The sequence below is a fragment of the Malania oleifera genome, chromosome 13, assembly GCF_029873635.1.
Source record: "Malania oleifera isolate guangnan ecotype guangnan chromosome 13, ASM2987363v1, whole genome shotgun sequence".
Lineage (NCBI taxonomy): Eukaryota > Viridiplantae > Streptophyta > Magnoliopsida > Santalales > Ximeniaceae > Malania > Malania oleifera.
In genome coordinates, this window is record NC_080429.1 from 14,609,719 (window position 1) to 14,625,734 (window position 16,016).

The window sequence follows — 16,016 nt, forward strand, 5'->3', positions numbered from 1 at the left end:
TCATTATCTCGGTCATAATATGCAAAATGAATTGATAAATTTGTTATCTCTTAATATTAAAAAGAAAATTATGAAGCAAATCAATGAAATAAAATATTCTTCAGTCATACTCGATTGCACTTTAGATGTAAGTCATCAAGAACAAATGTCTTTAATAATACGATATTTGAATCTTTCTACAAGTCTAATTAAAATAGAAGAACATTTTATAAAATTTCTAAAAGTAGATGATACGTCAGGAGAAGGACTTTTTAATGAATTAATAAATGTCATACAAAAATTTGAACTTGGTATTGAGAATATAAGAAGGTAAGGATATGATAATGGATCTAATATGAAAGGAAAACAATAAGGTGTACAAAAGAGACTATTAGATATAAATCTTAGAGCATTTTTCACTCCGTGTGATTGTCATAGTCTTAATCTAGTACTTTGTGATATGGCTAATTGTTATTCTAAAACTATAACTTTTTTTGGAGTAATACAACGAATATATACATTATTTTCTTCTTCTACGAAATGATGGAAAATTTTAACCGAATATGTACCAAATTTAACTATAAAATCATTATCACAAATACGTTGGGAAAGTCGAATAGAGAGTGTTAAGGCAATAAGGTTTCAAGCTTATCAAATTAGAGATGTTTTACTTCAATTAGAAAAAATTAGTGATGATCCAAAAACAAAGAGTGAATCTTATTGTATAACAACTTATGAAATGAAAAATTTTGAATTCTTACTAGGAATGATTATTTGGTATGGCATATTATTTGTTGCTAATTGTGTTAGTAAAAATTTACAATCAAAAGATATGCGTATTGATGTGGCCATTAATCAATTAAAAGGTCTTATTGTTTTTCTAAAAAATTATAAGGAGAATGGATTTATATCTTCTATGATTTCAGTAAAAGAGATTGCACTTGAAATGAATATTGAACCTATATTTCGTAAAATATGTGTAATTAATTGGAAAAAAATAATATAATGAGAATGCTAACGATAATACAATACACTCAGTTGAAGAATTTTTTAGGATTAATTTTTTCTTATATATAATAGATCAAACTATTATTTCATTTGAGAGTAGATTTGAACAATTTCAAACATATGAGAATATTTTTGGTTTTTTATATGATTTAAAAATATTTAAATCATTAGATGAGAATAATTTGAAACAAAAATAGTTGACACTTGAGAATATTTTAAAATGTGGAACACATTCAGGTATTAATGGTTTTGATTTATTTTCACAATTGAGAATTTTAAAAGAAAGTTTGGAAGAAACGAGTCCACCAATTGAAACATTGAACTTTATAAAAAAGATAGATTGTTTTCTAAATGCATTTATTGCTTATAGAATTTTATTAACGATACCTGTGACAGTAACTTCTGCAGAAAGAAGTTTTTCAAAATTTAAACTTATAAAAAATTATTTGCGATCAACTATATCATAAGAAATATTAAATAGATTGACTATGTTATCGATAGAAAAAGAAATACTTGACAATCTTGAATATAAAACTTTAATTAGTGATTTTGCATCTCAAAAAGTTAGAAAAATTAAATTTAAATAAAATAAAAATTAAACAAAATATTAAAAGTCCTTGATTAAATCATTCGCTTAGGATCCCACATTGTGAAGAGCCGGCCCTGTCTCCGCTCTTGGCCTCTTCTACAAATTGCACACAAAAATGGACGAGGAAGAAATGATTTAAGTAAGCAAAAAACGCTACTTAGGATAGCATTTTTTAACCGCCACGCTACAATGGGTGGTTGGACGATCCTTCATTTTTATTTAAAAAATACTGGCGGATCCAGCGTCTTTTATTTAAAAAAATGCTGAACTATTTAATGTCTTTTTGAATGCATCAATTTTGAAAATAAAGTTCCATCCGACCTATTGTCAAATAATTTTAGTTAAAATAAATTTAAATTTCGTAAAAGCTCAAAACTTTATTGGCTAGGACATACCTGAAGGATTCTGGTGTAAGATGGAAGACTTTCTTCAAGTTCCAAGCCTGCTCCCACTTCCCACTTACCATCCCATTTGAAGATTTATAAAACAATTAAAAAAAAATTGCCATTTCAATATTTTGAAACATTCGTACATGCACATGGATGCTTCGCCATCTTAATACCTTCGCACGTGCCGCAAAATCTCATTGCCAACATGAGGATCTTCTATTTATTTGAAGCTTTACTACATACATTGTACCGTATTCCCCTATACTTAAATTGTGACATGTTAAATAATGTGTAAAATTAAGGAAATGAAAGAAAAATTTGTGAAACAATTTCTTTATGCTTAAGAAACCGAACATATAGTTAATAAATAACATTTCATTTCATTATTCCATATTATTAACTTTGAATTGTTTTTTTAATCATATTTGAGCAGTTTTTTTGTTTTTAATTATATTTGATGCAGAGTAAAATTAAATTAAAAATTAGCATCCTATTTTATTTTTATTTTTTATTGTTCAAATAAAATGCAAAGTCCTTCAATTTCAACCTTGATAAAATATCTAAACAAGAATAACTAATCCCAAAATGAAGCTTGAAAGATTGCACTAATCCCATGTTTAGAAACTTGGTATTCAAAACTCAAATTTAACATAGTCAATTTTTTTTTAAAAAATAAAATACAATACAAAATTATACATCATTTCATCTAAAACAATATAAGTTTGTGACCTAAAATTCACGACTCAAAATACAACCTTAATACTGTATTTGGAAGCATGAATTTCAGACATTATATTTGAATTTGAATGGAATTAGACAAACTTCAATATAATTTTATCCAAATTAAAGACTTCTCCAAACATTGGGTAAATAAATTCAAGGCAACAAACTGGCCATAAAGCCAGATGGGTTCCATCCAGCCTACTGTCGTTTTGACATTTATCACATATCCCAAATGGGTCAAACCTGTACATGGTGGAACCCTTTCAGTTCTAGAGGTCGGTACAAAAATGAAAGATGCATTCTTGCAGCTGCAGTGCCGCCGTTCCCACCAAACATTTTACCTTAAAAAGGGAAAGAGTAATGCGGCAAGAACACAGATCCACGGGAAGTTTTTATTTGACGATGACATCTAGCTAATGACTAAAAATTCCTCAAACAGAAAGAACAAAATTTACATCCCTTGAGGAACGCTATCCAACATATGTCATGGAGATGCAATCGTCTGAACTGACACCACATAAAATTGGAAACTGAAAACCAATCATGGCAAGCATTTCAGAGAAATGCATACACATGAGAAAAAAGAGAGACCATGCATGTTCAGATGAATTTAACTATGAGTTGAAACTGGTGTTCATGATACAAATGCACTATCAGGCTAATGCATGCATCAGATTGGGAAAATCCTACTTGGCCTTCTTCATGAGAATTGATGTTCTGAACTCACAATCATCCCGGATGAAGCTCCACCAAAGGTAGCCGAGCGGAATGGTGGTGGCATGCCAAAGAGCATGAGCATCAACAAATCCCTGGTAGGGCGGAAAGTCATAAATCTCCAGAAGCATGGCAAAAGCCCCTCCCACCACCACCACCCATAACTTCCAGCGTGACGGATGCCGAGTGACACCAGCCCAGACTGCCCACAATAGAAGTTGGGCTACACCCATGGTTGCACACACTTTCATGTTCAAACCTGCAAATTTATCAAGTAACATCAGACTCATACACCCTTAGAAAGAGGGCTTTATAGGGTACTCAGAAGAACAAATGACAAGTATCAGCATATTTTTTCTGCTTCTCTGTATCTCGCAGGGGCAGGCAAACACAACTAAAACTTGTTTTGATATGTAACAACACTTTTTAGCATATAAGAACTAAAAAATACGAGAAGTATACATTTAAATGCACAATGTGAGCAAGCATTTCTCAAAAAACTTTCTACTCAAAAAACTACATTTATTACTTTCACACCTTAAAGGTCTTTCAACTAGATTAAATTTTACAAGTCCAGTTTTGAAAATTACAAGCACACAACAGCAGAGTTTTTTCTTTTTTTCACCTTCATTGTTTGCATGTGTGCCACCAACACTAGATGCTTGAAAGTGAAGAATTTCTCCTCCATAGTCTAAACACACAGTGCATCCAATGGGAAGTTTGTGCCATATTCATAATTAATACGCACATAAACCAATTTGCCGCATTCACTATACATGCATGTGCATAACCATCCCTCAGGCAGGTGCTAGGGCATAATAAATTGAACAGTTGCACCATTGAAACATACCTGAATTTCTGGTAGTGGACTTAAAATTCAGTGTCATTTTATGAGGATAAGCCCCATAAGAGCAGGAAAAAATTTATAATGCACCAAGGTTTAGACAGAACCAAACAATAAAAATCAAAAATCAAAAAACATTTATCACAAATTGAAATTTAAAGGTAATAACAAAGCCACAGGTGCGTATCAAAATATCATAAAGCAATGGTATAAGCATTAGTTTTGGCTGTTCAATCATGTCTTCTTTAAAGTCTTTAAAGAACATGACTAATGGGAAGGCATGATGAATTCAAGATATAATATCACATGCTGCACTCATTGACAGTATTCCCTTAAATATACCCTGTTTAGTAGTTGAAAAAATCAGTAAAGCTCACAAGCATAAACACCCAGCAAAAGAGGAAAAATATAACAATTGACATACTAAAAGCTAACACCAAAAATACTTTAAAGATGAGATAGAAAAGTCAGTAAACACAGTTTAGCCATGTGCAATGGCAGCAAATAACTGTATGGGTATTAGGAAGGGCAGAATGATCAAAGGTTGGACATGCTGGGGATAAGCGATGTTTATGAAAAAAATAAATGTACAGCCATTTCCAAATAATTGCAATAAGTTCATGTTGAGCAGATTTTTTCCAAATTTTTTTTGCACATGCAGTTTTCATCTAGTGCAATTTTAAGAATGTGGACAAATATTTACCCAGACAGTGGATCTATGCAGTGTGATTATTATCATGGGCATATTTAAGCTTCGGGTTCTTTTCAGACATGACTGCACAACAAATTCTGAAAATACACACACACGCACCAGCATACACATACAAGTGATAAGTGCGCATCATCTAATAATTGGATAAAGTAGATTACCATAATCAAGTTTATAGTTGTTCAGATACAATATATGGGTTGTCACAAACGCAATCAATGGAGCAGCAACCATGACTCTTGCAGCCTCATCTCTCACATTAAATGATCGCAGGATGGCCACAATGAGAGAAAAACCAAGTAATGCTACAGCAGATGAATAATCCAGTTTCTCAGTCAGATCTACATCCCTGCAAATTATTCAGGTAAAGGATGCAACATCATGGAAAATTAAAATGAGCATGAGAATAGAAAAGAAGAAACAGAACAGGTGCTTCAGAAAAAAAATTTCTTAAGCATGTTTCCAAGTCTCTGTGCACAAATACTAATATGCCTATGTAAAATAAACAGATGCTTACCGACTGTGGAACACAGCACTCCAGAACCAGGAATTCATTGATAAAATTCCATATATGTGCCATAAGCTAGTGTACTCATAGTATGTCTTCCTACTCGATTTCAAAGGCAATTTGTAGTATAAAAGGATGAAAAACGATAGCCATCCATGAAATTGTACAGCAAGATTGAGTGCAGAGAGAGCAACAGAAACAGGTTCCTGTCAACATGAGCAGCAATTACTTATTGTAGGAAAACCACAACCAAACAGCACCTCATTTGTATTTTAAGAAACCAGTGCTTGGTTAAAATATCAAGACCTGGATCCCGTAAACACGTTGAAAAGGCCACTTTCCGTGATATTTGACAGGCTTATGACCAAGTTTCCCTCTGTCCTGCTCCCTATCAAGCATACAATGGTATCGACAGTCACTGCGACAGTCCCATTGTTTCCACCGCAGATAGAGTGGCTCTTGCATATACCAAGGACCATCAATGGGTTTCCCATCAGAAGAGAATTTACAGTGCTGGAAGCATTTATCCCCTACACACCCAGACTTCTCACACTGCTCTACACAAGCCCTGGCAAGACAAAACAATTTGAGACAACAAAAAACATAAATGCCAGAGGAAATTGCTAGAGATAGAAAATTAAAACACATCTATGATCTCAGAACTAGCCCAAACCACATCAAAGAATGCAAATCACTTGTCAGAACATAACTTCAAAATTCAATCCATGTCACCCTCTTTGATAGAGGGTAAATGGGGAACAATTTCTAGTGATCTAAAAATACATTTGGCTAACCCAAAAAAATAGGCAATGAACTTCTAACCTTTTTAAAGACTTTGAGCATATGATAATTCCTATTTTTTCGGCCACCATGAGGGGGGGTGTATTTGAGACTCAAATATCAAAATACAAAACAATTCCAATTCCCCTCTACCAAAAAAAAACATTTTTGCAAACATATACACATGCTATCATGCATGTAAGTGTGCGTGTCTGTACAACATAGGACTAGATTTTACAACAGGATTCATGATTTGAAAGCTTTAGCTGAAGTTTTCAGTTTAGGTACAAAAACTACTCGTTATTTTAAAGATTCTTGGAATTTAAGGTGGAAAGGTAAACTGGAATGGTTGTATGTGCCACAAGGATTCTCAACTAAAACATATGTTTTTTCAGGAAGCAATATCTAGTCGCAAATTGAAACTTCACAAGCCTTTATTGAAATAAAATGGAAAATATATTTGATTCTGGTAATGGAATAGGCCCTTGGATATCCAATTTAAAATATTTAATATCTTAAAATTATAGATATGTTGAATTTTTTATGAAAATAAAAATCCTCTATTCAGATAATCCTGTTCAACTTCGACCAACAGTTGGACTGGATATTGAGTTTGATGATGACAATAATGGTAACAGGTCAGAGATGAACATGACAGGGATCAGACACTGACAGCAGCATAGTGCTGGTGGCTATAATAAGAGACTGCTGCTGCTGGTGATTCACTTTCAAAAGAACTCACTGAAGGAGGCAGAAAGCAGTGATGACAATAGACACAGGTTTTAAGAGATGGTGTAGAAGGCAGTGGCAAAGTAACTGTGCCAGCAGTATGAAGATTCCTAACAGTGTTTCTGACAGTGCCTGAGACAGTGGTAATGGACGATCAGAAAAGTAGTAGAAAGGTAGAAGCTATCATAGGTCAATGAATTTGATTGTGGTTGTGCTAGGGAAACATTGCCAGAAGTTGCAGAAATGATGGTGTTTCTTTTATTTAAAAAGAAAAGATGACGGGTTGCATACAAGGATGAGCACCAAAACCTAATGTATGCACAAAGTTATCCTTAAGCCCTGTTTGTTTTTTTTTTTTTTTCATTTATAGAAAAGGTAATATATTAAGGAAGAAGAATAAAAGAGAATTGCAACCTATGAGAGGACAAGAAACCCTCAAAAAGAAGGAAGAAAAGAAAGCCCAAAAAAAAGGAAAAAAAGAAAGAAAATAGTAAGGAACTACCAGAATCTAATTAAAAATAAATAAAATCATTTTAAACCCCTGCCATCGTAATTCACAGAACATCGCAGGTTTGCTAATTCCATGTGGGCTTTCTTATCCTTCTTTGTGCAACAACCCAGGAAAATTACATTTCCTTCTGGTCCAATAGTTGTTGGGCTCCTAACATCCATTCCATTAATTTCCTCCACAGGAATAGGCAAAACCCCATTTGAACATTGCTGCTGTTTAACCAATCCATCCATCTTCCTAAAAAATAGGAACTCCCTCCAAATCCTCCATCAGAGATAGTGGCACAACCACACAAATTATAGGTCTCCAAAATGAATCAGATGACTCAGATACATAAAGCTACCAAAATTAATCCAATAACAAACCAGCATCACATGCAAACTCACTGGTGATATCACTCTCATCCTCCCACATATCTCCCCAATACTTTCCTCTCTTTAGTCCATATCCTTTTTAAGAGCATATCCCCCTTTTGACCTTTAACATTCACCCGCATTGCTGCCTGCTAAGAATAAACCTTACTGCCCTGAGCCTATCAAAACAATTTCCCTTGTCACCACACTGATTCCCCATTGTTCCAAGATTAACCTGAGCATCCCCACAAATTACCTGATCCTTCATATCCCTACTCCCATCCATAGGCACAGAAAGATGCACATTTGCTAGTCCCTCATCTTGACCATGTTTCTCACCCACTATGGAAGCAGAGACAGCAGCTGAATTCCCAGAATTAGATTTACCTGAGCCACCCATCTTTTCCCAGCCCCTGCCAACCAAAACCCATGGATCCATTATCCCTTGCTCGTGAAGAAGATGTAGCCAACTCCTTCTCCAACTGCAGAAGAACCTCTTCTGGAAGATTTGATTTGCCATTAGTCTGCAAAGCCTGAGAGACAACCCATTTGTCTGCAATTTTTGAACCAAATGGAAAACTTGCCAGATAATGAAGTCCTTAGAGGCCTAATCCTTACACTTAAAGCATTGCACAATTTTTCCAGATAAAACAGTCCTTAGAGGCCTAATCCTTAGACAACTGTCACAGGAGCGCAAAGAGAGAAGAACGTAATTCAGACTTCAGAGTACTACAAGCATCCAAAATATCCAAAAAAATATTGTTGAAGAAAATGGAAATTTATCAGTAAATGTTGATTGGTTCTAAGTCTAAGTTACAGTACATACATCTAAGAGAACTTGTAGAGATTTAAGAGAGATCATTGAATTCTATAGACACAGGCAAAAAATGCTAAACCTGAGCAACAAGACTCTTGAGATAATCCACCTTCAGTTCATTATTCCAACATAACACAGCAGAAGACATCAGACTTCTTGTGATCTAGAAATGAGAACACCCTTGAATCTCTATCCATTTCTGATTCAAGCAGATTTAAAGCAAAAAAGTAGCTGTATCTAGTATCTACTATCCATCCCAGCACCCTCTTTACCTAATTCCTGTTGGGCTTTTGTGGAGCCTAGTTATGTTTTGATTTGGATGACGACCCGACCTCTATTTAATTAGAGATTTCTATCCTAAGGCTTAATTCATGGAGCGAAGGCTTGGGCCGTGAGGCCCAAGCCGCAGCACTCATGGACTAAGCGGTACAAGCTGTACTTGTGGGGGTCCGGGGGCAACGGAACCCTAGGCGCAACATATAAAAGGGTGCTTTCGGGTGATTAGGGTTTCGGTGGTTGTATCCGCGAGAGAGAACGAGAGCGAGAGAATTGTATCGTCACACTCTCTGTGCTTTCTTCCTGATAATATTGAAATCCCTGCAACTCCGTGGACGTAGGCAAAATTGCCGAACCACGTAAATATTGTCTTGTACGTGTGATTGAATTTTTCTTTGGCGTTATTCTTTCTCTATTTGTTTCTCACAGGTTTCGGAATTTGTTCGTATATTCCTAACAATTCCAACCATAATTGCCTCACAAGCCATGCATCCAGGAAGAATTACAGTTTCAAGACAGTTCCATCTTTCTGAATTCTCTCCATATGTAACCCTCCTTGTCGCCTTCGATGAGAAGAGTTGTTTCCCAACTTATAATTAGTAACCATCCTAATTGCAGCATTAAGCTACGGATGTTACTCATCAATTTACAATATTAGAGTACTGCCCTATAAACACTGAAATACCTGATAGAACTTAACCTATTCGCAAGCCTCTTACCTCCACTTGGTAACTCTAGTCTTTCCCAGGCTTCTCTTACCTGCAACCCATTAGAACTCATCCATAAAAGACATTGACCATCTATATCCACTATGATTTTTTGACAATTATTTTTTTCAGTTTCAGTAGCATAAACAATGAAAACAAGGAAAAAATATTCTTGAGTGTTGTCTTTTTCATGATCTTCAACACAAAAAACTAAAGCTTCCACTCTTGTAAGCATGATAAATTTTGCAATGCTGAGATTCACCTTTCATTTTTCAAAAGCCAAAACACAAACCATATAACACTTGACTACAATTTGTTTTTCCTCGGTTAACAACACAGCAAAGCCAAACGTAAAGAACTGCACAACTATTTGCCTTTGCATAGGTGAGTTTCTCATTTTTCTCTAAAATAGACGGATACACAACACATAGGATACAGAAGAACACTTCGTTTGCTTTTCCATCGCTCCTTGGCAACCAAGCAGGATGTATTAGTAAAAAAATTTCTCTACGTAGCAATAGCAGCACCAAAAAAAGTTGTTTCCTGGTCAAACAGCAAAATAACTCAAAAACCAAAATACTAGAAACCAAATCAAAACTAGACGCACAAACAACGAGCAAGATTAGTCGGTGTACATAGGCGAGTTTTTTCTTCCCCCCTAAAATGTAAAACTACAGCGCATAGATGCAAAATAACATTTCTTTTGCTTTTCCACCACTTTCTGGGCAGCCAAACAGGATGTATCGGGAGTCTAGGTTTATTTTAGCTATACGTAATAACCCTAACGTCCCGATCAAACAGCACAATAGCTCCAAAATCAAAACACTGCAAAGCGAATCAAACTACAGGCATAAAACAAGGAACGAGTCAGAACAAATGAACAAACAAGCTCGCAAAGACAACAAAATTCACCTGTACAGAGGATCGGCATCACCAGCACTGGCATCGATGAGAGCGAAGAGGCAGGAGAGAGCAGCAAATATCACGATCGAACGACATTGTGCCATCGAAATCAATGAAGTGAAAGGTCAAACAGGAGAGTAAGGATATTCCTACAATATCTGCAGCTGGCGACGGAAGAAACCCGTAAGATTCAGTGCAATCACTTCCATTCGATCTCGGCAAGGTCCAGGCGACCGCGAATAAGAGAGGAGAGAGAGAGAGAGGGGAGAAAAGAACAAGGGAAGCGAGGGAGAGGGGTTTAGTAGCTGGGTTCGATTGGAGGCGAGGACCAGAATCTCGTGAAGCGGAGATAGGGCCGAACTGACACGTGGAAGGCTGATGTTGCGATTGGTTTTACCGAAATGACCTCATTCTCTCTGCTCGGCGGCCATACGTAAAACCTCATAGTTCTGCATTGGAGTGAGGGGCAAGTTTGTGAAGGAGACGATTTTCACTGGTAAGGAATTCATTTATTTATTTTTTAAAAAAAACTTTATAAAGTTAAGTCTATCGTAGGTTGAATTTTATGCACACTATATTAAATTTCACTGAACTTTAATATTATTTTAAATAATTTTTTTATCCAATTTTAATTTTGTGGTAGTTGATTTTAAGCTTTTAACAATATTTTTTATCATCTTGCTCAATTTGTGCTTTCAATACAAAATTTTCAAACATCAATTCTGATTACTTAATTAGTTATTAAATTAATGTTAATTAATAGGATACTTACATTTTCATTTATCTAATGTAACGGTCTGAGTCAATAACCATCATTATTATTTACTTATGTGAGTAATATTTAATATGCTTTTAAACAAAAAATTACAAGATGATGAATTATTCACATGAGAGATGTTATAATTGCAATTTGTAAAATATGGAATATGTGATATAAAGTTTTGAATTAAAACCAAATTCACAAATAATTAAGTTATTAAGTAAGACAAACTCTTTGGGCTTTTTATGTAGTGATTCAAAAAAAAAATTTTAAAAATTTATTATTAAATTTATTTAAAATTAAAATTAAAATTAATTTTTAAAAATAAATAAATAAATAAAATAATTATTATTAATAATTAAATAATATAATATAATGATAATATAATATTATAATGATATAAATAAATATATATATTATATATCCTGAAGGATCTCACGAGCGAAAGAAAACAGAGGCGCCCCCCCTCGCCTCCTCGTCTCCTCTCACCCACTCTTCTCAATTTCGTTTTCGATATTCGGCCGATCGAAAATCTGGAAACACCGTTGGGCTCTATTTGCCGCCACCGACACTTCTACTAGAGCGGATCTGTCGTGGGAGCGGTGTAAGCATATCTCTTGAGATAAGGTCAATTCTTAAATTTACCTTAATTTCTATTAAACTATAAGCCTAATTAACGAACGGAAATTATCAGGAAATTCGTGGGGAGATTCTCTACAATCTAACCGAATAGGGTTTTCGAATTGGAGTTCCAGGGTACCAATCCTAAATCGGGGCTAAGTTTAATAATTTAGATTTTATTAGGCTATTTAGGGTATTCAAAGCTTAGGGAAATTTTAAGGAAAGTTACTCGAGGAATTGTGATGAGTAATGTAGTAAAATTTGAATTGTGATGAGTAATATAGTAAAATTTGAATTTCAGGGTTTCAAGGATTTTGAACGCCGTGGGGCGTAGGCCAGAGTGTTAGCGAGCTTTTTCAAGAATCAAGTAAGGGGATTAAGTTAAGTCAGTAATTTTATGATATTTGAATCAATTTAATTGTTATGTTTATATAAATATATTTATTTATTCATTTGAGAATTTAAAGGTTATTTTGAAAACCAATCGTTTGAAATGGATTTTACAAACCTAAGATATATTGTAACGATCCTAACCCGCCACGTGGGCCCAAAGTACTACTTTAGTGACGTCAGTGTACCTTATACCTTATTCATCAAATATAAAACACACATACGCAGTGAAAATAAAATATAAAATCCTCAAATTACATTACCAGAATTCCAACTATCTTTATACACAAATATATCTATTTTCACATAATTACATCCTATAAAACAAAACAAAATAAAATCTCTATCTACACACTACCTACATAAAATTTATACCACTAGCCCGGATCTTCTAGCCTGCTAGACCCGATCTCTAGGATTCTCTAAAAAGATAGTTTGTAAAGTAGGGGTGAGGCACAACTCAATAAAGAAAAGATTAAATTAATGTCAGTGTGTGGCCAACATGCATTTAGTGTACAGAAAATAACTAGTTCACTAAATAGATAAACACATTTATGGAATCATTCTTATTTTATACTCACACGCACAATTAGCCGATGATAGGGGAGATTACCCGCTCATACAAGTAGTTTCCCTCTACTCTAATACCATTACTGCTGCCAGGGCACTCACCTTTCTCGGTAAGCCCTCAAAGTTATTTTATTAATTAACCGTATTCACATAAATTAACAAATATGCATATAAGACACTCCATGTGACAAACATATTATTTACTTCCCCATGACACGGGTTGTGCGGCCCAAATGTTGTACTAATGTCCTGGGGGATCCACCTAGACAATAGTCATCTATACTATCTGCTAACATACTCCGCGGGTACACGCAGCTCCAACTACTGGTTTGATTGCCCTCACCTAAGGGGGTGCGTTCACCTCATATAGGCAAATTAGATAAGGCCACCCTACACCTCTCAGCACGGGTGTGGGCACACACCACCACATTACAAATCTCTAACAACGGTACCGTGCTCACAATACACTAATTCTCAGGGTTCATAAAGCATATCATGCAATTTAGATAATATAAATCACCATTTAAAACATTAATTCATATATATTTTCTGTTATTCAAAAAACCTGACCTCCGGCCATAAAATACAATCCGGCATATAACCATCGATTATAACTCGGCCCTCAGCCATCAAATAATAATCCGGATACTTGGCCAATCAAACAATACCCGGCCACTGGCCATTAGTTCAAACACCTGCATTTCATAAATAGTTCCAGTATTTTCACAAGCATTTCCTATATTTCTCAATCACAAATCTAGATATACAATAATCCATACAAATTAATTCATTTGTCATACGATTTTTCACATTTTAACATATCCCTATAAACAAACAAGTTTTCCACCGTTCATTTTATTCAAAAATACCATACCATATATCCTAGATTTGTAAAATCCATTTCGAGCGGTTGGTTTTCAAAATAACATTTAAATTTTCGAATAAATAAATTTATATAAATATAACAATTCAATTGATTCAAATTTCATAAAATTACTGACTTAACTTAATCCCCTTACTTGATTCTTGAAAAAACCCGATAACACCCTGGCCTATGCCCCAGGCGTTCAAAAACCCCTGAAACCCTGAAATTCAAAATTTACTACATTACTCATCATAGTCCCTAAAGTAACTTTCCCTAAAATTCCCCTAGACTCTGAATACCCTAAATAGCTTAATAAAGCTTAAATTATTAAACTTAACCTCGATATAAGATTGGTACCCGGAACTCCAATTCGAAAACCCGCTCCGACTAGATTGTAGAGAATCTCCCCACGAGTCTCCTGACAATTTCTGTTCGTTAATTGGGCTTATAGTTTAAGAGAAATTGAGGTAAGTTTAAGAATTGACCTTACCCCTGAAGATATGTCTATGCCGCTCCCACGACAAATCCGCTCTAGTAGAAGTGTTGGTGGCGGCGAGTAGAGCCCAACGGTATTTTTGAATTTCTGATTGGCCGAATATCAGAGACGAAATTGAGAAGAGTGGGAGAGAGAGGCGGAGGAGGGTGGAGGCAGATTACTTCCGCCTGAAGGATCCTTGAGGATATGTATCATATATATGTATATATATCATTATAATATTATATTATTATTATATTATATTATTTAATTAATAATAATTATTTAATTAATTAATTTTATTATTTTTAAAAAAATTTAATTTTAATTTTATTTTTTAGTTTAATTTTATTTTTTTATGATCACTACATATATGGTATGGTATTTTTGAATAAAATGAACGGTGGAAAGTTTGTTTGTTTATATGGATATATTAAAATGTGAAAAATCGTGTGGCAGATGATTTAACTGGTATGGATTATTGTATATTTGGATTTGGGATGTTGAAATACTAAATTGTTTTTGAAATACTGAATTGTTTGAGAAATACTGGAAATGCTTACGAAAATACTAGAACTGTTTATGAAATGCAGGAGTTTGAAATAACGGTCAGTGGCCGGGTATTGTTTGATTGGCCAAGGGCCAAGATCATTATTTGACAGCTGAGGGCCGAGTTTTAATTAGCAGCTATATGTCGGATTGTATTTGACGGCCGAGGGCCGAGTTTTAATTGACAGTTATACGCCAGGTTGTATTTTTGTGGCCAGGGACCAGGTTTTTTGAATAACGGGAAATATGTGTGAATTAACGTTTTGAATGGTAATTTCTACTATCTAAATTACATGATATGCTTTAGGAACTCGGGGGACCAGTGTATTGTGAGCACGGTGCCGTTGCTAGAGATTTGTTATGTGGTTGTGTGCTCCCACACCCATGTTGAGAGGTGTAGGGTGGCCTTATCTGATTTGCATACGTGAGGTGAATGCACCCCCTTGGGTGAGGACAATCAGACCAACAGTTGGAGCTATATAAACCCGCGTAGTATGTTAGCAAAGAGTACAAATGACTATTGTTTGGGTGGATCCCCCAAGACAATAATCTAGCCTTTGGGCCGCACAACTCGTGCCATGGGGGAAGTAAATGGCGTGTTTGTCACGAGAAGTGTCTTATATGCAAATCTGTTAATTTATATGAATATGAATAATTAATAAGATAATTTCAAGGGCTTGCTGAGAAATACGAGTGCCCTAATAGCAGTAATGACATTAGAGCAGAGGGAAGCGACTTGTATGGGCGGGTAATCTTCTCTATCATCGGCAAATTATGTGTGTGAGTGTAAAATAAAAATATTTTCATAAATGTGTTTATCTACTTAGTGAACTGGTTATTTTTTGTACATTGAATGCACGTTGGCTACACACTGACATTAACTTAGTATTTCCCTTACTGAGCTGTACCTCACCCCTACTTTACAAACTGTCTTTTTATGAAATCCTAGAGATCGGGAAATCTGGTATAAAGATAGTTAGAAATCTGGTAATGTAATTTGAGGATTTTGTATTTTATTTCCACTACATATATGTGTTTTATATATGATGAACAAGGTACTAAGTACACAGACATCACTAAAGTAGCACTTTGGGCCCACGTGACGGATTGGGGTCATTACATTTTATATAATGTTTATTCTCTTCTCTTTTTTTCTTTTGTTAATTAAAAGCTCACACTAAGCTTCTAGTCCTCATTTATATAATAATTAAAAAAAACTCATATATCATCATATGCCTCTTTTTCAC

The 16,016-nt window shown here is 34.8% G+C and overlaps 1 protein-coding gene across 1 annotated transcript; it reads right to left on the reverse strand.

The window, feature by feature from the left end:
* Positions 1-3,049: 3,049 nt before the first annotated feature.
* Positions 3,050-10,985, reverse strand: LOC131146010 (uncharacterized). The gene is made up of 5 exons (XM_058095260.1): positions 10,549-10,985; positions 5,770-6,031; positions 5,473-5,669; positions 5,117-5,304; positions 3,050-3,661 (listed from the first exon to the last, which is right to left on the reverse strand). The coding sequence occupies exons 1-5, from the start codon at positions 10,641-10,643 to the stop codon at positions 3,375-3,377; spliced, it is 1,029 nt and encodes a 342-aa protein (XP_057951243.1). The 5' UTR covers positions 10,644-10,985; the 3' UTR covers positions 3,050-3,374.
* Positions 10,986-16,016: the final 5,031 nt, after the last annotated feature.

Bases quoted from the DNA above. Each gene is read 5' to 3' on its own strand.
- LOC131146010 (XM_058095260.1), bottom strand. From the start codon at position 10,643: ATGGCACAATGTCGTTCGATCGTGATATTTGCTGCTCTCTCCTGCCTC. The intron at 5,670-5,769 runs GTCTTGATATTT...TCATGTTGACAG, and splicing joins AACGTGTTTACGGGATCCAG to GAACCTGTTTCTGTTGCTCT. The intron at 5,305-5,472 runs GTAAGCATCTGT...AATAATTTGCAG, and splicing joins AGTGCTGTGTTCCACAGTCG to GGATGTAGATCTGACTGAGA.